Raw genomic sequence first — 26,543 nt, forward strand, 5'->3', positions numbered from 1 at the left:
AGTTCCAGTGAGCTCCTGCCCAAGTAAAGCACTGGCTGGGATAAACATATCAATCAGTAAAATGTCGAATGTAAAATTGAGCCTTTCTGCTCAATATCCTTGAAATGCAGTGACCCAACAAGTACACATTTTTCAATAGTCATGCAAAGAGTTTAATTGATAGGGCAATAATTGACAGTCATTGAGCAAATATGAGAGAAAAGGAGACTGGCTTTTAAAAACATTGCAAGACAAATTTTATTATAACATTTTCAAAAATAATTTTCACAAACTAATATCAGCATACCCATTCACCAGCTCTCCAAGTAAGGGTTGTGTTTATGGCACAAAACATAAAAAAATAATATTGCAACAAAATAAATGCGTATCTTATTGGACAAGTCCAGGTAGTGCCTCCCGGTTTCATGCCAATTTCTTCCTAATGGATATGACCCCGGACAAGCGTCTAGATCCCACAATTCCTGTATCTTGTGGGCCTCATTTACAATTACTGTAAAAATCAGATAACTTGTTTTATTTATCCTGACCTGTAAATATGCTTTCTGCATCATTTTATACACAAACGTGTTCATGAATTATATTACTGAGGCAAAAATAACACTGCTCTCCTTCTTGCTAAAGCGTCACCACACCTTCTTGCTGAATCCAAATGACAACCTTTTTATTTTGCTGTGTTAAAGCTCAGTGGTTCACATGTTGTTGAATCCCATCATCCCTTTCATGTTGCCAGCTGCACCCTGTTGGAACTGTCTCATCATGGACTGGAGACCAGCCATCCCACCTGAAGATGAGAGAAAAGAAATCAGCATGGGGGGGGGGGGAATCAGTTAAACTCGACAGCAAGGTGGCGAGGATGAGAATAGCTAATCTTAATCAAATTATTATTTGGGGTGCAAGGTGATTTGTAGATCAGGGATACCATGCAGTCTATGCCAAATATGCATTATATAACATCCATGTCATTACATTTGGACTGACCATTTTCAAATCATTGAACTAAGTACAAAGTAACAAAGGAATAGTTTGAGAAAAGTGACATGACATAAAAATGGAAGTGAAAGTCATGCCTACCCATATGGTGGAGAACCCTTGGGTCCATCATCTTTGCCATCTGTTGGTTTAACTTAGCCATCTGAGAGGGGTTGACATTCTTGGACATGTCACCACCTGTAAACATGTTTAAAAAAATTGAGACATCACCTACTACTTGAAGAAAGCAAAATTGTGTTAGTGGACCAGTGCTTCAGTTTCAGGGCTGTGTCTGAAAACATGACTAGCCATGAAATCCTTGCTTTGTCTGTTCTCGTTTCCTCTTCTCACAAAGTGCAGTTGAGAAGAGCCAAGGCCTTTCCCTCAGACCTCTTCCAATGTGCTTTGAGAGGGGCAGGGGGAAAATGGAGGAAGCAAGGATTTGACAGCTAGTAATGTTAATATGCATCTAAGAAGTGCATACCTTTGAACAAGCCCTTGATGCCACCCATCTTCTTCACCATCTGGGCAAACTTTGTGTACTGGGTGAGCAGCTCCTGGACGTCCCTGGTGGCAACCCCAGAACCCCGCGCAACTCGGGCAATTCGGTTCGGCTGCTTGGTGAAAAGCTTTGCACCGTCTTTGTTGTCAAGTTCTGAAAAGAATCCATGGTTAAGAAAACAATTACACATCTTGTGTAACCCTTTTGTTTGTAATTTACTGTTTATTGACGACAGGGTTAGATACACTACTGAGTTGCACCCTCATTTGTCCTCAGAACAGCCTGAATTCATCGGGGTATGGACTCAAGGTGTCAAAAGCGTTCCACAAGGATGCTGGCCCATGTTGATTCCAATCATTCCCACAGTTGCATCAAGTTGGCAGGATGTCATTTGGGTGGTGGACCATTCTTGATACACATGAGAAACTGTTTAGCGTGAAAAACCCAGCAGCGTTGCAGTTCTTGACAAACCCGTGTGCCTGGCACTTACAGCCATAGCCCGTTCGAAAGGAACTAACGCCATTTCAGCAACATCAGATCTTATTCAAATCTGTTCATATACAAGAAGAATGACAATTTGTAGCATTTCCTGACATTTCCTGCATAGCCATTTTCAGGTCTCGCCAGAGATGTTCGATTGGGTTCAAGTCCGGGCTCCGGGTAGGCCATTCAAGGACTTGTCCCGAAGAAACTCATGTGTTTTGTCTGTGTGCTGAGGGTCAACGTCCTGTTAGAAGTTGAACCACCGCCCCAGTTTGAGGTCCTGAGCTGGTTTTTGTCAAGGATCACTGTACTTCACCCCATTAAATCTTTCCCTCAATCCTAACAAGTCTCCCAGTCCCTGCTGCTGAAAAAAATCCACAGCATGATGCTGCCACCACGCTCACCGTAGGGATGGTACCATGTTCCCTCCAAACGTGACGCTTGGTTTAAATCAGACCAGAGAATCTTGGCGCCGGAAGAAATGGCAGCAGTTTTACAGGCGTCTAGCCAATTGTGCAAGTGTGTTTTTCGCGTTATTTGTAATTTATTTTGTACATAACGTTTCTGCCACCATATCTTACGGCAACAAAAAAAAGAGCTTCTGGATATCAGGACAGTGATCACTCACCTTGGATTAGACTAAGATATTTTCTTGAACAAGCAGGACGCACAGGATATACTGCAAACACCCGACAAGGCCAACATCCCCGTTATTGGCAAGAGAAAGCGACGCAGGAACAGAGGACAGAGCAGAGTGCCTCATAAGCATCCGCAGAAGGCGAGTGGGAAAGGTGCTGTTACTATCAACAATACTCCAACATACAATCATTGGTAGGATATACGTGATCGTATCTTGTCCAAAGGGACATCAAAAACTAACATCTTATGTTTCATGGAATCGTGGCTGAGTGATAACATGGATATTCAGCTAGCGGGATAAACACTGCACTGGCTAGATAGAGCAGCACACTCTGGTAAGGTGTGTGTGTGGGGGGGGGGGGGGGGCGTCTGTGCATATTTGTCAACGGCTAGTGCATGAAATCTAAGGAAGTCTCAAGATTTCGCTCACGTGAATTAGAATATTTTAAACTGTAGACCACACTATTGCCTAGAGAGTTCGCAGCTATACTTTGTGGCTGTTTATTTACCACCAGACTGATGCTGGCACAAAGGAAATAAACAGGAACCTGTTCACCCAGAGGCAGCGCTCCTAGTGGCCAGAGACTTTAATGCAGGGAAACTTGAATCCGTTTGACCTAATCTGTTAAAATGTGCAACCAGAGGAACAAAAATGGTAAAAACTAGAACACCTGTACTCCACACAGAGAAGCATACAAAGCGCTCCCTCGCCCTCCGTTTGGTAGAGCCAACCACAATTCTATCCTCCCGATTTCTGTTTAAAAGCGAAAACTAAAGCAGGAAGCACCAGTCACGCAGTCAATAAAAAATCTAATAAAAAGTTGTCAGATGACGCGGATGCTAAGCTACAGGACTGTTTTGCTATCACAGACCGGAATATGTTCCGGGCTTCCTCCAATGGCATTGAGGAGTACACCACATCAGCCATTGGCATCATCAATAAGTGCATTGAGGACGTCGTCCCCACAGTGACTGTACATACATACATACCAACCAGAAGCCATGGATTATAGAGCTGCCGCTTTCAAGGTAGAGCTGCCGCTTTCAAGGTGCAGGACTCTAAACCGGAAGCTTATAAGAAGCCCTGCTATGCCCTCCGACGAACCATCAAACAGGCAAAGCGCCAATACATGGCTAAGATAGAGTCAAACTACACCGGCTCTGATGCTCGTCATGTGGCAGGGCTTGCAAACCATTAGACTACAAAGGGAAGCCCAGCCGCGAGCTGCCGAGTGATAGGCATACCAGACAAGCTGAATCACTCTATGCTCGCTTCAAGGCAAGCAACACTGAGGCATGCATGACAGCGTCAGCTGTACCGGACGACTGTGATCACGCTCTCCGTAGCCGACGTGAGTAAGACCTTTAAACAGGTCAACATTCACAAGGCTGCGGGGCTAGACGGAGTACCAGGACGTGTGCTCACCAACTGGCAGGTGTCATCACTGACATTTTCAACATGCCCCTGATGAGTCTAACACCAACATGTTTCAAGCAGACCAGTGTTCTTGGGCACGGTTCTTGGGTACCGGAACGCCAAGTCCAGGACCAAAAGGCTTCAGGCTTCCCAAGCCACAAGACACCTGAACAGGTAATCAAATGCTACCCGGACTATTTGCATCGTGTCCCCCCCAACCCCTCTTTTACGCTGCTGCTACTCTGTTTATCACATATGCATAGTCACTATAACTATACATTCATGTACATGCTACTTCAATTAGCCCGACTAACCGGTGCCTGTATATAGCCTCACCACTCATTTCACCATTGTTTTATTACCTTATGCATTGTTCCCCTAATAACCATTTTTCATTAAACAATTTGCACTGTTGTTAGGGCCTGTAAGTAAGCATTTCACTGTAAGTAGTATTCAGCATACGCGCCAAATAAACTTTGATTTGAGAGTCCTTTAGGTGCCTTTTGGCAAACTCCAAGTGGGCTGTCATGTGCCTTTTACTGAGGAGTGGCTTCCGTCTGGCAACTACCATAAAAGGCCTTATTGGTGGAGTGCTGCAGAGATGGTTGTCCTTCTGGAAGGTTCTCCCATATCTACAAAAGGAACTCCGGAGCTCTGTCAGTGACCATCAGGTTCTTGGTCACCTTCCTGACCAAGGCCCTTCTCCCCTGATTGCCAGCTGTTGGAAGAGTCTTGATGGTTCCAAACTTCCATTTAAGGCTGACGGAGGCCACTGTGCTCTTGTAGACATTTTTTTTTGGTAGCCTTCCCTAGAGCTGCGCCTGAAGACAATCTGGCCTTGGAGCTCTGACAATCGTCGACCTCATGGCTTGCTTTTTGTAATGACATGCACTGTTAACTGTGGGACCTTATATAGACAGGTGTGCCTTTCCAAATCATGTCCAATCAATTTACCACAGGTGGACTCCCCAGTTGTAGGAACATCAAGGATGATCAATGGAAACATGATGCACCCGAGCTCAATTTAGAGTCTCATAGCAAAGGGTCTGAATACTTGTGTAAATAAAGTATGTTTATTTGTCAAACATTTCTAAAAACCTGTTTTTACTTTGTCATTATGGGGTGTAGTGTGTGGATTGATAAGTGAAATAAGTTACCCATTTTAGAATAAGGCTGTAACATAAATTAAAAATGGGTCTGAATGCTTTCAGAATGCACTGTATATTGTAGCGGAGAAGCCAAAGAAATTGTTGCTGTAATAGGTCTCTTTCTTTTTTGCATAGTGTTTCAGTTATTCATTGTCAAGCTTTAAAAACGAAAGCCAGACCAAAATATTTTAGCAGCCTAGCTGAGACTGTGGCATGCGTCTTTACACTTTCCCACCGCTGCAAATGGGACACACGAAAGCAGGGCAATTGAAGTGGAATTCACCAAAGTGACCGCATCAGGCTGTAACTTAATAAACTAACTGACTACTAATTTAGAGTCACTTGTGTGTGCTAGCCTATTAGCCACGTTATGACTTGTGATCATTGACCTTTCTAATTTGATTGTATTGACATTCCCAGCCTTAGTCATCAGTTCTTGTTCAAAATATTTTGTCATTGAAACTGAAATGGTGCATCCCAAATGGGTGGCAGTAGCAAACAATGTACCAGGCCAACTGTGATTTACAACCTGATGCAATACCAAGAAATGTGTTGGTGAATTATATGAATCATGCATTCATCTGTCAACAATACCTTATTGTAAGTAGTGTAGTCAAATATAACCTATTCTTAAAACCTCTGAAGTTAAACTGGTAAATGTACATTTGACAGATATGAGGATTGTTTCATATCTGCAAAGTAGTTAAAAACAATGTCAGTGCCACTTTAAATATTTTGTCCTGCCTATTCACCCTCTGAATGGCACACATACACAATCCATGTTACAATTGTCTCAATTTGTTCTTAATAAAAAAGCCTCCCCTTCATCTAAACTGATTGAAGTGGATTTACTATAAGGGATCATAACTTTCACCTGGATACACCAGGGCAGCCTGTCATGGAAAGAGCAGGTTCCTAATGTTTTGTACACGCGGTGTATTTACCTTGGTCATTCATGCTGTCCATAATTGTCATGAGTTTCTTCAACCTGGCCATGGACTCCTGCTCGTTACCTTTGCTCATGAAGTCCGTTCCGAAACCTGGGATCATACCCTTGTGACAATAACAGATGTAAGATTAGCATCTTATGTGATTAGAATAATATACAGTGCCTTCAGAAAGTATTCACACACACTTAGTTTTTCCACATTATTGTTACAGCCTGATCTTTAAATTGAGATGGGGTAGCGTGCGTAGGCCAGTGAATAATGTCAAGGGAAATTCCTTTTAATACAAATTAATACAAGAAAAAAAAAAAATGTATTGAGTCATTAAGTATTCAACCCCTTTGTTATGGCAAGCCAAAATAATTTCCCGAGTAAAGATTTGCTTAAGTCACATAATAAATTGCATGGGTTCAGTGCGAGCAAGTGTTTAACATGACTACTGAATATCTGTACCCTACACATACAATTATCTGTGAGGTCCCTCAGTCGAGCAGTGCATTTCAAACAGATTCAAGCAAAGACCAGGGAGGTTTTCCAATGGCTCGCAAAGGGCACCTATTGGTAGATGGGTAAAAAAAAAAGCAGACATTGAATATCTCTTTGAGCATGGTGAAGTTATTACACTTTGGATGGTGCATCAATACACCCAGTCACTACAAAGATTCAGGCGTCCTTCTAACTCAATTGCCAGAGAGGAAGGAAACCGCTCAGGGATTTCACCATGAGGCCAATGGTGACTTTTAAACAGTTAGAGTTTATTGGCTGTGATAGGAGAAAACTGAGGACGGATCAACATTGTAGTTACTCAACACCAACCTAATTGACAGAATGAAAAGCAGCATGTACAGAACAAAAATATTCCAAAACATGCATCCTGTTTGCAACAAGGCACAAAAGTAAAACTGCAAAAAATGTGACTAAGAAATTGCATTCCTGACAAAAAGGTAAAGTGTTATGTTTGAGGCAAATCCAATACAGCTGAGTACCGCTCTCCATATTTTCAAGCAGTGGTGGCTGCATAATGTAATGGTTATGCAACGACTGGGAATATTTTCAGGATAAAAAAAAATTAAACGGGATGAGCTAAGCACATGCAAAACCCTAGAGAATAACCTGGTTCAGTCTGCTTTCCACCAGACACTGGGAGATTAATTCACCATAAAGCAGGACAATAACCTAAAACACAAAGGCCAAATCTACACTGAAGGTGCTTACCAAGAAAACCGTGAATGTTCCTCAGTGGCCAAGTTACAGTTGCCTTTAAATCCACTTGAAAAGCTATGGCAAGACCTGAAAATGGTTGTCTAGAAATGAGGAACAACCAATTTGACAGAGCTTGAAGAATAGAGAAAATGTTACACAATCCAGGTGTGGAAAGGTCTTAGACTTTTCAATACATTTCAGCGCAAAAAACAAACAAAGTTCACTGTCATTATGGGGTATCGTTTGTAATGGTTAAAAAAGAAAAATCAGTTGAATCCATTTTGAAATCAGGCTATAATGCAAAATGTGGAATAAGTCAAGGGTGTATCAATACTTTCTGAAGGCACCAAAACATTTAAGTAGCCATTATTTACCATAATCAGGGCAAATGAAAAACAAGGGATACAGTTGACCATTTCGAAAGGCCTTCGCACTGAAACATTGACAGTCTGGTTTTATCTATAGCATGAAGCCCTATAAGAAATAAGCTTTACAGTTTAGCGCGGATCATTATTCAAATAGGGATTCAGGTTGCCGTTTATTTACCATGATCTGGCCAAACGGTCCCATCTTCATGATGTTCTGAAACTGCTCGTACATGTCTCTAAGAGTGAACTGACCTGTGGCACAAATTGTGATTAGAAGATGCTTATAAACAATGTGACCCAACAACTATACCACATGACAATGTATAACTGTTAAGAACTGCAGAGCATAAGCATACCCTATGTCGGTTATTATATGGGGCCTGTATTACAATGATGATCTCATTCTCACCATGTTTCAACTTGTCAATCAACTCCTCATTGTCATCCAGCTTGAGTTCGTTGACTTTGTCGATCAAACCTTCAATGTCTCCCATGCCTGAGGACAAAAATACACAACTCAAGAGGTTGTACAAAACAGGTTAAGAAAAACGACATGCCATGTGACCTCTTATGATTACACTTTATTCAAAAGGGTTCACAGCTTACCCAGTAGCTTGCTGATGAAGGGTTGGGTTTTAAATGGCTCCAAGTCATCAATGTGTTCACCAGTACCAATGAAAATGATGGGACTCTTAGTAGCAGCCACTCTAAAAGGAAACATGAGCACGAAATGTCCGGCTTAGCATTGAGTTTATGCATTCTGCAGTAGTAAAGGAAACTCAGTTCACCATAACGTGGATAAATTGTTTGAGCAAAGATCACTATTTACGTACGCACTGAGAGCACCACCACCTTTGGCGTGGCCATCTAGCTTTGTCACTATAACTGAGGAAACTTCTACTTTGTCTTTGAAGGCTTTAGCCTGTGCTTCACAAGCTTGACCAATGGAAGCATCCATCACGTACACAATGTTGTCAGGTTGCTGGAGGAGAGAGATGCATGCTTGGGGTGAAACCATGCATTAGTAAATTTTCTTTGGAGCATTACATTTTATAATGACAATACAAAAGCTTAGGGTGGCAGAGAAATCTAAAATGTCCCTAGAGATTAAGTTTAGCATTAGTTTACTGTATTGATGATATTGAAGGGGTCTGGATAGTTATCAGATTGTTACCTACCACTGCATTGGAAACCTGTAACATCTCCTCAAAAAGGGAATCTTCTTGCTTGTGTCGACCACTGGTATCAACAATAATTATTTCAAAGCTCTCATTCTTAAACTTTTCCACACCTTCCGCAGCTATGACGACAGGGTCCATCTCTGTGTAACTGGATATAACAAAGTTAGTGTACTGTATATGCAAGCATTAGCATTAAAATCTAATATCACAACAACAAAAATGACTTGAAATGGATCACCTAGCTGAGAAGCAACCAAATGCAAAGCATGTCATACCTTCCATAGAATGGAATTCTGGCTTTTGTTGCATTTTGCTTCAACTGATCAAAAGCACCTGCGCACACACAAAAAAGGCTGTAGACTTAGTTGCTATTGCTCATTTCTTTCCAGATGGACTATCAAACGAGATAGATTAAGATAATGAAACTTCACCAGCTCTAAAAGTGTCAGCGCATATCAAACAGGTTTTCCACCCTTTTCTTTGGTAGTAGTACGCCAGCTGTGGAAACAGTATTCAATGCATTAGTGAAATGATCAAAGGTATAATACATTGGACAAATGGCCAACTGAATTACCTTATCTTTAGGCTGATATCCAGGAATGGCTCACCTTGGAACATGTTGTGGTTTTCCCACTGCCCTGAAGACCCACAAACATGAGGACATTGTTCTTTCCCTTCGTGGGTGTCCAAGCCTTGACACCTGGATCCACCAGCTGAGACAAGAGCAAAATCTTAGACAAATAAACAAACACTCCCATCCAATCAAATGTGACTAACACATAAGCATTGCATCTTTGTCAAAGATGTGAAGTGAGAATGTAGGGGTGCATCTCACCCAAACACATAAGATTCTTAAAAATAAAAGTGTAAACAAGCCATCTGATATGTGACCCATATGAAACATAAACTGATAGCATCTATAGCCAAGAGTAGGCCTTCCCTAACTAAGGATGTATAGCTAAGTGATCAAAATGTTAAAATACAGCTATTTGGGTCCTTTGATGAATTAAGCTGAGGGGGGGAATGACAGGTTTGACTGTACAGTAAATAAACAAAACCGATTACTTATGTTATAGTTGACTCATTCAAAACACCTCCGAATAGCAATAGACCACATGACTTGAAAACCACCACTATGGAAATATACATGAAGTCCCACCAACAGCCGGTAGTCAGACATATACCCAAGTTTTCTATCAAACCTTAACTTATTCAGTTACTTCACACTGGACCATCATTGAACCAATAATGTACAGAGTTATTCTAAGTTTCACACAACACTAAATGACAAACATTGAATTAATAATTGTCAGAATGAGACAGACCTTGACCAGCTCCTTGAACACAGAATGCTGGATCATTCGCCTCTTGTTCAGCCCAGAGGCCATCTCCTCCAGGTCAATGGCTGACCTGTGGTCAGAAAAAGTACATTAGCTGGAAACATTTTAAATCCACGTTTTTTAAAAACACAGAATTCAGCTTTATCTACTACATAACAGTGTATGCCTGAATATTGTTACTCACTTGACATTTTCCCTGAGCTGCTTCACCAATTTGATGTTGACATCAGCTTCTAGGAGGGCAGCACATACTTCTTTCAGCATTGCATTTAATACCTAGAGAAAAATAACAATCTATGGGAAATACATACAGTCTGGCGTGGGTGAAACCTGTCTTTAAAAAAAGTAAGGGTTTTTTGTTGTCAAAAGCTGAACCAAAAACAAGATTTCTGATATACCTCCTCATTGATGATGGTGGCATTGCTCAGTGATCGCAACGCCGAGGTTATTTTTCTTCCCAAGTCGGCTAACACCATATTGGCAGTTCTTGTGGAACCTGGAATAAGTAGTTGGAATAACAAGCTTGTTCTGTCATACTGCCAACTACTATAACCACTGGATAATAATGTTTTCGGGGAAAGGGCCTTACAAATTCAGTTGAGAAATACGGCCTCAATACTGAGGGGGAACCCCCTTGTCGCCACACCTTTCTTTCGCTGCCTCTTGTGATCAAACGTCCGTGGTTGACTTCCTAAACTGAGCAGAGAACATAAACAATGTGACAAGCCAACTCCGTTACCTAGCTAACATTAGTAAACAGACGGCTAAGACAGTATGGCAGGATCTTAGGTCACACAATTAACTACCAAAATACAACACTTGCAAGTAGACATTTATTGAGCGATAGCATTGACACCGCTTGTAAAGCTAGCTAAATTTCTAGTTAACAAGCTAACGGTCGCATCAACAACTAAGGTGATGAGGCAGGGATTCGCCGAGCATGTGGATCCCGACAGCATTAGAATTTCATTCGATATATAGCATTTAAACAGTTACAATACAGTAGTTGACTACTACATTAGAATTATTATAAACAAAGATCGTTACATCAGGTTTACTAACTGGCTTGAGATAACTAACCCGAAGAAAAAAAAACTATAAAAATGAGCGTCATCTACAATCTAAAATACGCCCGTTCGTATCTACTTCCGGGTTCATGTTTACTTCTTTGTGACCCCTGGATTTGAAAGTAGTGCAAATGTCATTTTTTTCCCCACGTGGCGTAAACTATCGTTTTACTCAACACGCGTTTATTTCCTTTGTAAAAAAAAAAAATTAAACAGTATTTTCTACAATAAGTTAAATTAACTAAATAAACAATTTTCACCAATAATAATTAGCAAATTCTCGTACCTCTTCAAATATGTATCTGGAATTTGACACATGCGTTACGAAAATGTAAGTGAGCAACCATTTACCTCAGTCATGAGCAATTGTATGTAGTAAAATATTTGTTGAATAACTTTTTAGACGCAAAAAAATTAAATCCTACAATTACTCTCCACAGTTAATTCCAAGGACCTGCCGAAGTTGTTTGACTGGATGCAAAAATTGGTATTTAAGGCTGGTTGGAGGTGATATTGAAGGACGAATGGAATTGCATTCAGCATTTATCAAAGTCGATACTCGGGACCCCAAGCGGTGCGTGTTTAGTTTTTCCCCTAACAATATACAGCTGATAAAAATGATCTAAGCCTGATGATTAGTTTATTATTTGAATCAGCTGTGTATTGCTAGGGCAAAAAACAAAAAGTGCATCCCTTGGGGTCTTGAGGACAGGTTTGCAAAATCATGGTAAATGGAACGAAGTCAAACATGATTTCTATATGCTTGGAACGTTCCACTGATTCCATTCCAGCCGTTACAATGAGCCTGTCCTCCTATAACCCCAACATTAGATAAATGATTGAGTCTAGCTCTCGAGAACCCAAGGGGGCATTTAGTCATCCCTTGGGTTCTCAATCACTGGTGCACAACACGCCCCGCAAGGTTGTCCCCCTCCCCGGATAGCATATGAACAGGTCATAAGCCATGGCAACAACAAAAAAACTGAATTACAGGGAATTTGCTGTAAAACTGCTAAATGTTCTCTCAGCCTCATGGCACATGTGAAGAATAGCAGGAAATTTGCTATAAAAATGAAAAATTATCTCAGCCTCATTGTAAAATGTGTAGAATAGCATGAGATCAGCTATACAACAGCAAATTTCTTTCAAATAAATAAAAAATAGAATTAGCTTATTTACATAAGTCTTCAGACCCTTTGCTTATGTGACTCGCAATTGAGCTCAGGTGCATCCTGTTTCCATTGATCATCCTTGAGATGTTGCTACAGCTTGATTGGAGTCCACCTGTGATAAATTCAATTGATTGGACATTATTTGGAAAAGCACACGCCTGTCTATATAAGGTCCCACAGTTGACAGTGCATGTCAGCAAAAACCAGGCCATGAGGTTGAAGGAATTGTCTGTAGCACGCTGAGACAGAGCTCTGGGGGAAAGGTACCAAAACATTTTGGCAGCGGTGAACGTCTCCAAGAACACAGTGGCCTAAATTTTTCTTAAATGGCAGTTTGGAACCACCAAGAGTCTTACTAGAACTGGCTGCCCAGCCAAATTGAGAAATCAGGGGAGAAGGGTCTTGGTCAGTGAGGTGACCAAGAACCGTATTGTCACACTGACAGCGCTCTTGAGTTCCTCCGTGGAGCTGGGAGAACCTTGCAGAAGGACAACCATCTCTGCAGCACTCCACCAATCAGGCCTTTATTGTAGACGGAAGCCACTCCTCAGTAAAAGGCACAAGACAACCTACTCTCAGACCATGAGAAACAAAATTCTCTGGTCTGATGCAACCAAGTTTGAATTTGGCCTGAATGCAAAGTGTCCCTTCTGGAAGAAACCTGGCAGCAGCATGCTTTGGGCATGTTTTTCAGCAGCAGGGACTAGGAAACTAGTCTGGATTGAGGGAAAGAAAGTGAGCAAAGTACAGAGATCCTTGATGAAAACCTGTTCCAGTACGCTCAGGACCTCAGATTGGGGTAACGGTTCACCTTCCAACAGCACAACGACCCTAAGCACACAGCCCCGGCAAAGCAGTCTCAGAATGTCCTTGAGTGGCCCAGCCAGAACCCAGACTTGAAACCAATCGCACATCTCTGGAGAAACATGAAAATAGCTGTGCAGCGACGCTCCCCATCCAACCTGCCAGAGCTTGATCCTCTGCAGAGAAGAATGGGAGAAACCCCCCAATACAGGTGTGCCAAGCTTGTAGCTTCATACCCAAGAAGACTTGATGCTGTAATTGCTGCCAAAAGTGCTTCAACAAAGTACTGAGTAAAGGGTCTGAATACTTACTGTATGTAAATGTGATATTTCAGTTCTTTTAAACACATTTTACATTTCTAAACCTGTTTTTGCATTGTCATTGTGTAGATTGACACTTTAAAAAAAATATACATTTTAGAATAAGGCTAACAAAATGTGGGAGAAGTCAAGGGGTTTGGATACTTTCTGAATGCAGTTTGTGTACAGTTGCTGGAAATTGGCTTCAACAGCAATGTTTTCTCAGCCTCATGGTAAAAGTAGCATGACATTAGCTTTACATTCTTCTTTTTGCGTCTTGCTCAGACCATGCTCGTCAGTTGAAAGTGAACCACAGCTGCCTCAATCTGAACTACAATCTTGATGTTATGGTTTAGAAAGGTTTAATAATCCTTGTCCAAAGAGATTTATTTTACCAGGTTGGTTAGCTATCCTTTGCAAATACAAAAGATACACTAACTGGACACATCAGCAAAGTTGCAACCTGTGTTCTCAGTAACGCAGCCTCCAGCCAAGGTATTACACATTTTAAAAAACATTTTATGTAACCTTTATTTAACCAGGAAGGGCTCATTGAGATTAAAATCTATTTTTCAAGAGCGCCCTGGCCAAGAACCATTGCATTCACAAGAGTATAACAAAATAAAAAACATCAAATAAAAAACATTGACAGGTCAGGGAATCAGCTTCAATCCTTCATCAGTGATTTTAAAAACACCAATCGGGACAAGTTCATCCAGTTTAAAAGTATTTTGTAAGGTGTTCCAAGACGATGGCGCAGAGTACATAAAAGCCCTTTTACCAAATTCAGTTCGGACATTTGGAACAGTTAGCAGGATAAAGTCCAGCGAACGAAGAGAGTACCCACCACATTTCTAAACAATAAAAATGCCCAAATAAAAAGGTAGTAAACCCAAAATGGCTTTGTAAATAAAAGTATACCAGTGACTGAGCCTAGGCGTGACTAGAGAAGGCCAGCCAACCCTGGTATACAATGTGCAGTGGTGCGTAAGGGTTTTGCAGTTTAAAATAAATCTCAATGCACCATGGTAAAGAGTGTCAATTGATCTCAAACACTGAACGGAAGCATTCGTATATAAAATATCCCCATAGTCTAGTAAAGGCATAAATGTAGCTGATACTAGCCTCCTGGCTTCAAAAGAAAAACGGGCCTTATTCCTAAAATAAAATCCCAATTTCAGCCTAATTTTTTTTGTAAATTGTTGAATATGTAATTTAAAAGAGAGGCCGTCATCAATTAAAATTCCAAGATATTTATGAGGTTACAATCTCAACCTCCTTGCCCTGACAGGTAGTAATAGGTGAAAGTTTCAGAGGTCTATTTCTCTACTTGCATTAGAAAACACTATTAGTTTAGTTTTGTCAGTATTGAGGATAAGCTTCAATTGACACACGGTATGTTGAACAGTATAAAAAGCAGTTTGCATGTTCTGGAAAGCTTTTGTAAGAGATGAGGCACAACAGTAAATAACAGTATCATCAGCATAAAAATGAAGTTGTACATTTTGGACATTTTTGTCAATCATTTATATCAATAGTGAATAAGAGAGGACCAAGTACAGAGCCTTGGGGCACCATTCAAGACAGACAATTTAACATACATAAGCCCATCAAATTGAGTGCACTGAGTTCTATCAGGCAGATAGTTAGCAAACCATGCAACTGCATGCTCCGAAAGACCTGCACTCGGCAATCTCTGCCTTAGTATAGCATAATCAACTGTATCAAAAGCCTTAGAGAGATCAATTAAAAAAATGTGAGAGACAGTGCTGTTTTTTGTCAATGGCTTCAGTGATATCATTTAAAACCTTCATGGCTGCTGTAATTGTGCTATGCTTCTTCCTGAAGCCCGATTGGTACGTTGATAAAATAGAGTTAGTAAATAAAAACACTTTTGGCTGTTCACTTACAAGGGTTTCAAGCATTTTCAACAGGGGTGACAGCTTTGAGATTGGCCTATAATTATTTAAAAGAGTTGGATCTCCCCCTTTTAAAAGTGGTAGGACATATGCTGATTTCCAGATCTTTGGAATTTCATTATATTCCAGGGTTAGATTGAACAGATACGTAAGTGGTTCAGCTATGAAATCAGCTGCCAGATTTAAAAAGCAGGGATCCAAAAGATCAGGTCCTACAGGCTTTCTCTGATCTAAGGATTTCAGGGCTTTATGTACCACCTGCACTGAGAATGGCAAAAAGCAAAAAGTTTGACCAGCTCTCACTGGTTCATCCACACAGGGTTGTACAGAGACAGAGGACATTGAATCAAACAGCCTACCAGATGATACAAAGTGCTCATTGAAACAATTCAGCATTTCAGTTTTGTCATATATAGCAACAGAGTCCTTCAAAACACGACGGTAATTCATTAACATGACTGTTACCAGACATATACTTAATTAATAGCCTTCCAAAACTTTCTAGGGTCATTCAGGTTATCAGTGGTAACAGACATAAAATATTCTGATTTGGCCTTCCTGAGAAGAAAAGAACACTTTCTTAACTGCCTAAAAATAAGCCAATCAGCATCAGAACATGATTTGAACAATGTTTTCTCTCAGATTTGAAAGTTCAACTCCAAATATTTACAAAACCGTATCCTAAACGAGGTGTATTAACATTTAGACAGTGTGTTTGTGTGATGTTGGGGCATTCCCCTTACACAGCAGATGTATAAGTGAATTGACACTAAAGCACTGGCGTTACCGTCTATGAATGGGCTATATTGAGCCTAAATCAACCAAAAGCGATTTTAGCATGTAAATCTTAATGGGGCAAACTATTTTTTTTCTTTTTCTGACGCATCATGCATGCCAGCGAAGCCACAATACATAAATTGCGCTATAATGGTGACAAACTGCCCACAGATTTGTCATTCATTCCACGGGAGGCAGTGTCTGCTGTTTTTTCTTCATATTTGACATGATGGTGGTCCGCAAACGTTAAAGGTGCATGCCGCTACCAACTGTGCTGGAGTGTGGGCACTCACGGTTTTCTAAATCCTACGTACTTCTGAGGGGGAAAAAGAGCCCTATTAACTAGTAGTATAACCCCCTTCCCCAAATCCTTCCTAACTTCAATGACCCTACGCTTCAGTCCTTCCCTCCCTTCAACATACAACAAATGCGCCACCGTTTCCTCAACCGTACACTGCAGACACAAACCATTCACTTGCTTGCCAACCAGGTGTAATGAGTTCAATGTCCTTAAGGCAATCGACCAAACGCCACCTCTTCCTTCCTAATCTGTTCTTGGAATCTTGGTCCACTGACCTTTCTTTGGAGGGCATATAAATGCCGGTCTTTGGGCTCAGAGTCTCATCTCTACTGCCACACATCTATCAAAATGGCTCTGATCTTACATTTGGCCTCACCTCCACCCAGTGGAACATCAATTATCTCTCGTTTTTAAGATATTTTGGCTAACTGGTCTACAATTTCATTCCCCTCCACACCTGAATGTGCTGGGACCCAGCAGAATCTCACTGCTACACCCAGCCTCTACCTCTAAATTCTCCATAACTCCAATAGTATATCACTCCTATTAGATTTACCAGATAAACTATTTAATATAGACATAAAATCTGAGCATACTATAACTCTAACAGGTTGTACGTGCTCCACCCACTGGAGGGCAACTACAGTTCAACCGAGTATACTGAAGGCCTTCTACATATAGTACCAGTCAAAAGTTTGGACACACCAACTCACACCAAGGGGTTTTCTTTATTTTTTTACTACATTGTAGAATAATAGTGAAGACAAACTATGAAATAGTAACCAACCATACCACCCTGCATACCACTGCTGTATTGCTTCTGAAGCTAAGCAGGTTGGTCCTGGTCAGTCCCTGAATGGGAGACCAGATGCTGCTGGAAGTGGTGTTGGAGGGCCAGTAGGATGCACTCTTTCCTCTAGTCTAAAAAAGAATATCCCAATGCCTCAGGACACTGCCCTGTGTAGGGTGCTGTCTTTCGGATGGGACGTTAAATGGGTGTCCCGACTCTCTGAGGTCATTACAGATCGTATGGCACTTATCGTAAGAGTAGGGGTGTTAACCTCGGTGTCCTGGCTAAATTCCCAATCTGGCCCTCAAACCATCACGGTCACCTAATAATCCCCAGTTTACAATTGGCTCATTCATCCCCCTCCTCTCCCCTGTAACTATTCCCCAGGTTGTTGCTGCAAATGAGAAAGTGTTCTCAGTCAACTTACCTGGTAAAATAATGGATACAAATTTTTAAAAAAAAATGTGTTTATAAAATCCAAAAATATTTGAGATTCTTCAAAGTAGCCACCCTTTCTCTTGGCAGCTTTGCACACTTTTGGCATTCTCTCAACCAGCTGCATGAGGTAGTCACCTGGAATGCATTTCAATTAACAGGTGTGCCTTGTTAAAAGTTAATTTGTGGAATTTATTTCCTTCTTAATGTGTTAGAGCCAATCAGTTGTGTTGTGACAAGGTAGGGGTGGTATAGAGAAGATAGCTCTATTTGGTAAAAGATAGCTCTATTTGATAAAAGACCAAGTCCATATTATGGCAAAAACAGCTCAAATAAGCAAAGAGAAACGAGAGTCCATCATTACTTTAGTAATTATCATTACTGACCTTCACAGACATGAAGGTCAGTCAATCTGGAATATTTCAAAAACTTTGAAAGTTTCTTCAAGTGCAGTCACAAAAACCATCAAGCGCCATGATGAATCTGGCTCTCGTGAGGACCGCCACAGGAAAGGGAGACCAAGAGTTACCTCACTACCTCACTAGCCACTTTAAACAATGCTACCTAATATAATGTTTACATACCCTACATTATTCATCTCATATATATATGTATATACTGTACTCTATATCATCTACTGCATCTTTATGTAATACATGTATCACTAGCCACTTTAACTATGCCACTTTGTTTACATACTCGTCTCATATGTATATACTGCACTCAATACCATCTACTGTATCTTGCCTATGCCACTCTGTACCATCACTCACTCATATATCTTTATGTACATATTCTTTATCCCCTTACACTTGTGTCTATAAGGTAGTAGTTTTGGAATTGTTAGCTAGATTACTTGTTGGTTATTACTGCATTGTCGGAACTAGAAGCACAAGCATTTCGCTACACTCGCATTAACATCTGCTAACCATGTGTATGTGACAAATAAAATTTGATTTGATTTGATTTGCTGCAGAGGATAAGTTCATTAGAGTTACCAGCCTGGGAAATTGCAGCCCAAATAAATGCTTCACGGAGTTCAAGTAACAGACACATCTCAACATCAACTGTTCAGAGGCCTTCATGGTCGAATTGCTGCTAAGAAACCACTACTAAAGGACACCGATAAAAATAAGAGACTTGCTTGGGCCAAGAAACACGAGCAATGGACCGGTCTAATGAGTTCAAATTTGAGATTTTTGGTTCCAACTTTGTCTTTGTGAGACGCAGAGTAGGTGAATGTATGATCTCTACATGTGGCTCCCACCTTGAAGCTGTCACGCCCTTGCCTTAGTATTTTGTGTTTTCTTTATTATTTTGGTCAGGCCAGGGTGTGACATGGGTGATTTATGTGTCTTGTCTTGTCTAGGGGTTTATTAGATTTATGGGGTTGTGTTTAGTAGAGTTGTCTAGGAAAGTCTATGGTTGCCTAGAGTGGTTCTCAATCAGAGGCAGGTGTTTATCGTTGTCTCTGATTGGGAACCATATTTAGGCAGCCATATTCTTTGGGTATTTTGTGGGTGATTGTTTCCTGTCTTTGTGTTTGTTGCACCAGATAGAGCTGTTTCGGTTTTTCACGGTTCTTGTTTTGTAAATTGTTCGTATTTTTCATCTTTCATTAAAGATGTATAAAGATAACCATGCTGCATTTTGGTCCTCCTCTCTTTCACCAGAAGAAAACCGTAACAGAAGCATGGATGGTGTCTGGGTGCTTTGCTGGTGACATTGTCATTTATTTAGAATTCAAGGCACACTTAATCAGCATGGCTACCACAGCATTCTGCAGCGATATGCCATCCCATCAGGTTTGCTATTAAAGGGACTATCATTTGTTTTCAACAGGACAATGATCCAACACACTTTCAGGCTGTGTATTTGACCAAAAAGGAGCGTGATGAAGTGCTGTATCAGATGACCTGGCATCCACAATCACCTGACCTCAACGCAATTGAGATGGTTTGGGATGTGTTGGACTGCAAAGCGAAGGAAAAGCAGCCAACAAGTGCTCAGCATATGTGGGAACTCCAAGACTGTTGGAAAAGCATTTCTGGTGAAGTTGGTCGGACAAATTCCTAGAGTGCAAAGCTGTCATCAATGCAAAGGATGGCTACATTGAAGAATCTCAAATCTCAAATATAAAATGTGTTAACTTTTTTTGGTTACTACATGAATCCATATGTGTTATTTCATAGTTTTGATGTCTTCACTATTATTCTACGATGTAGAAATGAGTAAAAATAAAGAGAAACCCTTGAATGAGTAGGTCTGTCCAAACTTTTGATTGGTACTCTGTGTAAATATACAGTTGAAGTCAAGTTTACATACACTTAGGTTGGAGTCATTAAAACTTGTTTATCAACCGCTCCACAAATTTCTTGTTTACAAACTATAGTTTTGGCAAGTCGGTTAGGATATCTACTTTGTGCATGACACAAAATTGTTCCAACAATTGTTTACAGACCGACTATTTCACTTATTCACTATATCCCCACTCAAGTGGGTCTGAAGTTTACATACACTAAGTTGATTGTGCCTTTAAACAGCTTGGATAATTCCAGAAAATGATGTCATGGCTTTTGAAGTTTCTGATAGGCTAACTAATGTCACTTGAGTCCGTTGGAGGTGTACCTGTGGATGTATTTCAAGGCCTACCTTCAAACTCAGTGCCTCTTTGCTTGACATCACAGGAAAATCAAAAGAAATCAGCCAAGACCTCAGAAAAAAAAATTGTAGAACTACACAAGTCTGGTTTATCCTGGGGAGCAATTTCCAAACGACTGAAGGTACCACGTTCATCTGTACAGACAATAGTACGCAAGTATAAACACCATGGACCCACACAGCCGTCATACCGCTCAGGAAGGAGATGCGTTTTGTCTCTTAGAGATTTTTCGTACTTTTGTGCAAAAAGTGCAAATCAATCCCAGAACAACAGCAAAGGACGTTGTGAGGATGCTGGAGGAAATGGGTACAAAAACATCTATATCCACAGTAAAATGGGTCCAATATCAATATAACCTGAAAGGCCGCTCAGCAAGGAAGAATCTACTGCTTCAAAGCCGCCATATAAAAGACAGACTATGGTTTGCAACTGCACATGGGGACAAAAATCGTACTTTTTGGATAAATGTCCTCTGGTCTATTGAAACAAAAATAGAACTGTTTGGCAATAATGACCATTGTTATGTTTGGAGGAAAAAGGGGGAGGCTTGCAAGCCGAAGAACACCATCCCAACCGTGAAGCATGGGGGTGGCAGCATCATGTTGTGGGTGTGCTCTGCTGCAGGAAGGACTGGTGCACTTCACAAAATAGATGGCATCATGAGGACGTAAAATTATGTGGCTATATTGAAGCAACATCTCAAGACATCAGTTAAAGCTTGGTCGCAAATGGGTATTCCAAATGGACAATGACCCAAAGCATACTTCCCCAGTTGTGGCAAAATGCCGTAAGGACAACAAAGTCGAGGTATTGGAGTGGCCATCACAAAGCCCTGACCTCAATCCCATAGAAAATTTGCGGGAAGAACTGAAAAATATGTGCGAGCAAGGAGGCCTACAAACCTGATTCAGTTACACCAGCTCTGTCAGGAGGATTCACCCAACTTATTGTGGGAAGCTTGTGAAGGCTAACTGAAACATTTTACCCAAGTTAAACAATGTAAAGCAAGCTACTAAATACTAATTGAGTGTATGCAAACTTCTGACCCACTGGGAATGTGATGAAAGAAATAAAAGCTGAAATAAATAATTCTCTCTGCTTTTATTGTCACGTTCTGACCTTAGTTATTTTATTATGTCTTTGTGTTAGTTTGGTCAGGGCGTGAGTTGGGGTGGGTAGTCTATGTTCTTTTTTCTATGTAGTATTTATGTGTTTGGCCTGGTATGGTTCTCAATCAGAGGCAGGTGTCGTTCCTTGTCTCTGATTGAGAACCATACTTAGGCAGCCTGTTTTTCCCACTTGAGTTGTGGGTAATTGTTTACTGTGTCTTCACCATACAGAACTGTTTCGTTTTCCCTTCTGTCTTTCACTTTGTTGTTTTGTATTTTCGTGTTCAGTGTCTTTTCATTAAACATGACGAACACTTACCACGCTGCACATTGGTCCGATCTGTCATACCCCTCGTCAGATGAAGACGAATTTCGTTACAATTATTCTGACATTTCACGTTCTAAGAATAAAGTGGTGATCCTAACTGACCTAAAACAGAATTTTTACTAGGATTAAATGTCAGGAATTGTGAAACTGAGTTTACATGTTTTTGGCTAAAGTGTATGTTAACTTCTGACTTCAACTGTATACTGAACAAAAATATAAACGCAACATGTAAAGTGTTGGTCCCAGAAATGTTCTATACGCATGGAAAGCTTATTTCTCTCAAATTTTGTGAACAAATTTGTTTACAGTCCTGTTAGTGAGCATCTCTTATTGCCAAGATAATCCATCCACCTGACAGTTGTGGCATATCAAGAAGCTGATTAAACAGTCTGGCCGGGGACAATAAAAGGCCACTCTAAAATGTGGGGTTTTGTCACACAACACAATGCCACAATGTCTCAAGTTTTGAGGGAGTGTGCAATTGGTATGCTGACTGCAGGAATGTTCCACCAGAGCTGTTGCCAGAGAATTTAATGTTAATTTCTCTACCATAAGTGACCAACTTCGTTTTATAGAATTTGGCAGTACGTCCAACTGGCCTCACAACCACAGACCACGTGTATGGCGTTGTGTGGGCGAGCGGTTTCCTGATGTCAATGTTGTGAACAGAGTGCCCCATGGTGGTGGTGGGGTTATGGTATGGACAGGCATAACCCACGGACAACGAACACAGTTATTTTATTGATGGAAATTTGAATTCAAAGAAATACTGTGATGGGATCCTGAGGACCATTGTGAGGCCAATTATTTTTAAGGTATCTGTGACCAACAGATGCATATCTGTATTCCCAGTCATGTGAAATCCATAGATTAGGGCCTAATTAATTTACTGTAACTCAGTAAAATCTTTGAAATTGTTGCCTGTTGCGTTTATATTTTTGTTCAGGATATTTTTCACTGTGACCTGCTACTGCTGACTATCAGGGAGTGAGTTGTGGGGAGGGCCGGAGGGGTGTATGTGTGTTGAGCACTGGTTGAGAGAGCGCTGCAGCAGGCAGCTGAGTCATGGAGACAGAGCAGCACCGGCTTACATCGTGACAACTTTGTTCCAGTTGTAGGTAGGAAGGCTATTCAGATTGGTCGTGGAGACACCTATTTCCAACCCATTTTCCAAATCCCAAATCAATTTGTGGCACTTGTGTAGCCTTCCTGGATATGGCAAATATATTTAATAAATAGCTAACTTCAGTTTGTTGTTGTAGACTTGTGTTATTAGGCAATTATTAATATCCATGTTTAGTTAATTAAATTGGACGTTATCAATTGCGGTCATGGTCACAGCTCTATAGCAAATGTATCATTTAGGCTGCTGTGTTTTGTGTAACTTACCCTGGCGTGACGGATTCGGATTTCAAAATGCTAATTAACATCAAAATAGATATCATACAAAACTGCAAATCCCTGCAAGCTCCAGCACGTCATCTATTGCTGACACATTTGCTAACAGGTATTGTGTCAATTTAAAACTTGCACAAGACAGTTCACAGAATTGTCCATTTAAAGAAATGTTGCCAATTTATTAATTACTACATTTAGCTAACATTAGGTAGTTAATCCAGAGATTCTTACCTTTGCCTTGATTTAGCAGTCTCGTCCAGATCAACATGGCATTTGTAGTTCTTTATGATAGCCACATTACCAGCTAATTAGCGTTTCATTTGATTATTTTTTTTATTTATTTTATTTGGGGGGGGATAAATACAGGTGAATATATTGATAAAGGTCACCGTGTCCAAAAGAGATTTACATGGATATCAAAATGTCATGCCATGGGAAGCCTACACAAAACCCAGCATACTCTAGGACCTTGAGCCTTCTTTGATTGGCACTTCTGCTGTAAATATATGGCAGAACCCAAAGGGGTTTGAACTGCCTGGCTCTCCCTGTAGATTCTGTGGTGATGTAGTGTCCCCATGAGTGACAAAACACTGAGCAAATCACGGTGCAACTAGAGAACATTACCAACACCTATGTTCTGTGCTTTCGCTGGCTGCCCTTCCAACACAGAAAGCATTGAGCTAGGCTGACTCACTCAAGAAAGAGACCATGTTTGTATGCAGCTTTATTTACTCAAGGATATATAGATATTTTTTACACTGTTTACAAACTGATTTGTGACACGAATTAATGCCAGAATTTAAAAAACAGTCTGATTTCTATTTAATTTGTATTTTAAGCATAACAGGTGAGACTCAAAACACCTGCACTGAATGACGGGCCGCAACTGAAATCAACCATACCATGTTCATGTATGATAATATTGACTCAGCTGTATAAATTTAGCTACTCTGTTTTTTTTTTTTTGCAGATAAAGTGGATGATGGGTTGGTTGACAATCAAAACGTTATACTTCAAAGTACTTCATAGGATCTCAGGATGTCTTCTTTTGGAGTCCTTGGCTATTCAGAAGGTGTGTAACAGTAATTGCTTTCATGATACAACAAACACTTTTACACCAGATTTACTAGCTGGGGTTCTTGTATTTGGTGCAAGGTGTGTATACCTTTTTATTTTCAGTGAGGAATCAAATAAAACAAACTACAGTGGGATGACTTCCTGCTTAAAGGCTTCAACAAAACATAGGCCTAATTCTGTTTATCATTAATTGATTACTCAGTTCCAGCAGAACCCCCAACCCACACTGCACGAGGATGCTTTCCTGTATGTCGAGGAAACAGTAGATACACTCTGTGAGGAGGGCAAGATGAGCCACAACCACTGCCTGAAATGTGGCTCTCACAAAACAGCTCCCATGGGCAGGTTTGTTGCCTTGCATGGCCAACTATTGTACTTACTTGAGTTACACTGGCCTATCAATAATTAGTAGATGTGTAAGATGAGGGTCAGGTTATAAACCTCATATAGCAGCATTGTGTCAAAATTAATGTCTATTTTTGATGTTTCTATTCTGAGTTCATCTCTCACTCTTCCATACTGGAGCTCCAGTTCCTGTTCCAGCATGTCCTACCAGTGACTGGGAGACTAGTGGTGGACAATATTGCAGGAAAATCAGTTTCATGAATGCTTTGGCACAAAAGTATTTACTCTTCCAGTCATCTGTTTGTGCTTCAGGGGTACCTGTACAGCTCTGCAGCTCGGCTTGTTGGGGTAGAGATCAGTGCAGAGTTTATCAGGCTTCAAAATATGGCTGTGGAGAAGTATGGCTTCGGTGACCGAATACAGATAAAGTGATCATTAGTACCCCCTGTATATTGCCTCGCAACTGTTACTTTATTGTTGCTCCTTAATTATTTGTTATTTTTCAACAACAACGTTTAAAAAAAAAATTATTTGTATTTTTAACTTTAGTAAATACTTAACACTTTTTTTCTTAAAACTACATTGTTGGTTAAGGGCTTTTCAGTAAGCATTTCACTGTGAGGTCTACACCTGTTGTATTCTGCGCATTTGACAAATACAATTTGATTTGAGTTTGTCTCTTGAACTTATCTTTGTCTTATATTTTTGAAGAACATAAGTGCCACAGGTGTCTCTCTTTGTCTCACATTTCCCCAGGTCATCCATGCAAATAACATGACTCAGGATTCCCTGTTACAGAATTCAGATTTTCATATCATGAACAATGTGTTTGAGTACTTTCTACAGCCCAATGATCAAATGAAGTAGGTAAACATTGGACACCATTACCCGGGGTGTATTCATTTGGGCACACTGTTTGCAACTGATAACAGAAATTAGTGTTTCTTATTGGGCAAGTCTAAGTAGTCCCTCATTCTTTCAGTTCATAAAAAAAAAAAAATGTGACGACCCAGACCACCATGAAAGTACTCCACTTGTGCTCTATTGATTATAGTTTCAAGCCTCCAGGAAGCACTTTCGTTACTTCATTACTCAGTTGGGGCGGCAGGTATCCTAGTGGTTAGAGTGTTGGACTAGTAACTGAAAGGTTGCAAGATCAAATCCCTGAGCTGACACGGTAAAAATCTGTCGTTCTGCCCCTGAACAAGGCAGTTAACCCACTGTTCGTTCCTAGGCTGGGATTGAAAATAAGAATTTGTTCTTTACTGACTTGCCTAGTTAAATCAAGGTTAATAAAAAACCTTCAGTCAGTATGCTGTCTGTTTTCCACACTTTGAGAATGTAATGTTTCTATGATGTGTCACATCAAGCATAATGCACACTTATAATGCTGTCCTGTGTTCGTCCTTCAGGGAGGGATCAACCTTAGCCAGTGAGTAGATAAAGTACCTCTGGATTACCACGTCTATCTGGGGAAGGACGGTGGCCTGGGCACAAAGAGATACACCTTTATAGGATCTGTGACCCCGAGTGAAGACCAAACATCCCTTCAGACTTTCTGTCCCTTGGAAATTGACTTTCTGCTGCAATGCAGATACGCTTTCGTATAGGACTGTGCCTTATCATATCATGTTCAAGGAATAACAATCTATCAAGATGACCAAGTGATCTGTGACAGGCTATCCAAACTATCACTGGGATAATGTCATGTACTTTACAATTCAGTGAATTCATGGGAGGGTAGCATAATTGTGCAGAAATTGGCTAGTAACTGGCACCAGCTGTAAGGAACTTCTGTTTTGCCTTCCAACAGCATGGCCTTCCCTCTCAATCACTGAAACCCATTATTTTTGCAGCGATTTA

At 40.6% G+C, this 26,543-nt stretch overlaps 1 protein-coding gene and 1 pseudogene across 5 annotated transcripts; one reads left to right on the plus strand and one right to left on the minus strand.

The window, feature by feature from the left end:
* Positions 1-219: 219 nt before the first annotated feature.
* On the minus strand, positions 220-12,106 carry LOC109894329 (signal recognition particle 54 kDa protein). Of its 5 annotated transcripts, none has more exons than XM_020487741.2 (17): positions 11,616-12,106; positions 10,787-10,893; positions 10,596-10,693; positions 10,382-10,473; positions 10,183-10,267; positions 9,466-9,570; positions 9,289-9,355; positions 9,133-9,190; positions 8,855-9,005; positions 8,510-8,658; positions 8,283-8,383; positions 8,086-8,172; positions 7,855-7,928; positions 6,103-6,211; positions 1,454-1,624; positions 1,072-1,167; positions 220-781 (listed from the first exon to the last, which is right to left on the minus strand). In XM_020487741.2, exons 3-17 carry the CDS (start codon positions 10,671-10,673, stop codon positions 690-692), a joined length of 1,515 nt encoding a protein of 504 aa, XP_020343330.1. In that variant the 5' UTR covers positions 10,674-10,693; positions 10,787-10,893; positions 11,616-12,106; the 3' UTR covers positions 220-689. The 5 variants fall into 5 exon arrangements, with proteins under 5 accessions (XP_020343330.1, XP_031684555.1, XP_020343331.1 ...); XM_031828695.1 differs by having other exon boundaries at positions 11,551-11,780; XM_020487742.2 differs by lacking the exon at positions 11,616-12,106 and adding an exon at positions 11,260-11,364.
* Positions 12,107-17,475: 5,369 nt separating this feature from the next.
* LOC109894813 (uncharacterized) lies at positions 17,476-25,547 on the plus strand (annotated as a pseudogene).
* The last annotated feature ends 996 nt before the right edge of the window (positions 25,548-26,543 follow it).

This window comes from Oncorhynchus kisutch, linkage group LG7 (genome assembly GCF_002021735.2).
Source record: "Oncorhynchus kisutch isolate 150728-3 linkage group LG7, Okis_V2, whole genome shotgun sequence".
Classification (NCBI taxonomy): domain Eukaryota; kingdom Metazoa; phylum Chordata; class Actinopteri; order Salmoniformes; family Salmonidae; genus Oncorhynchus; species Oncorhynchus kisutch.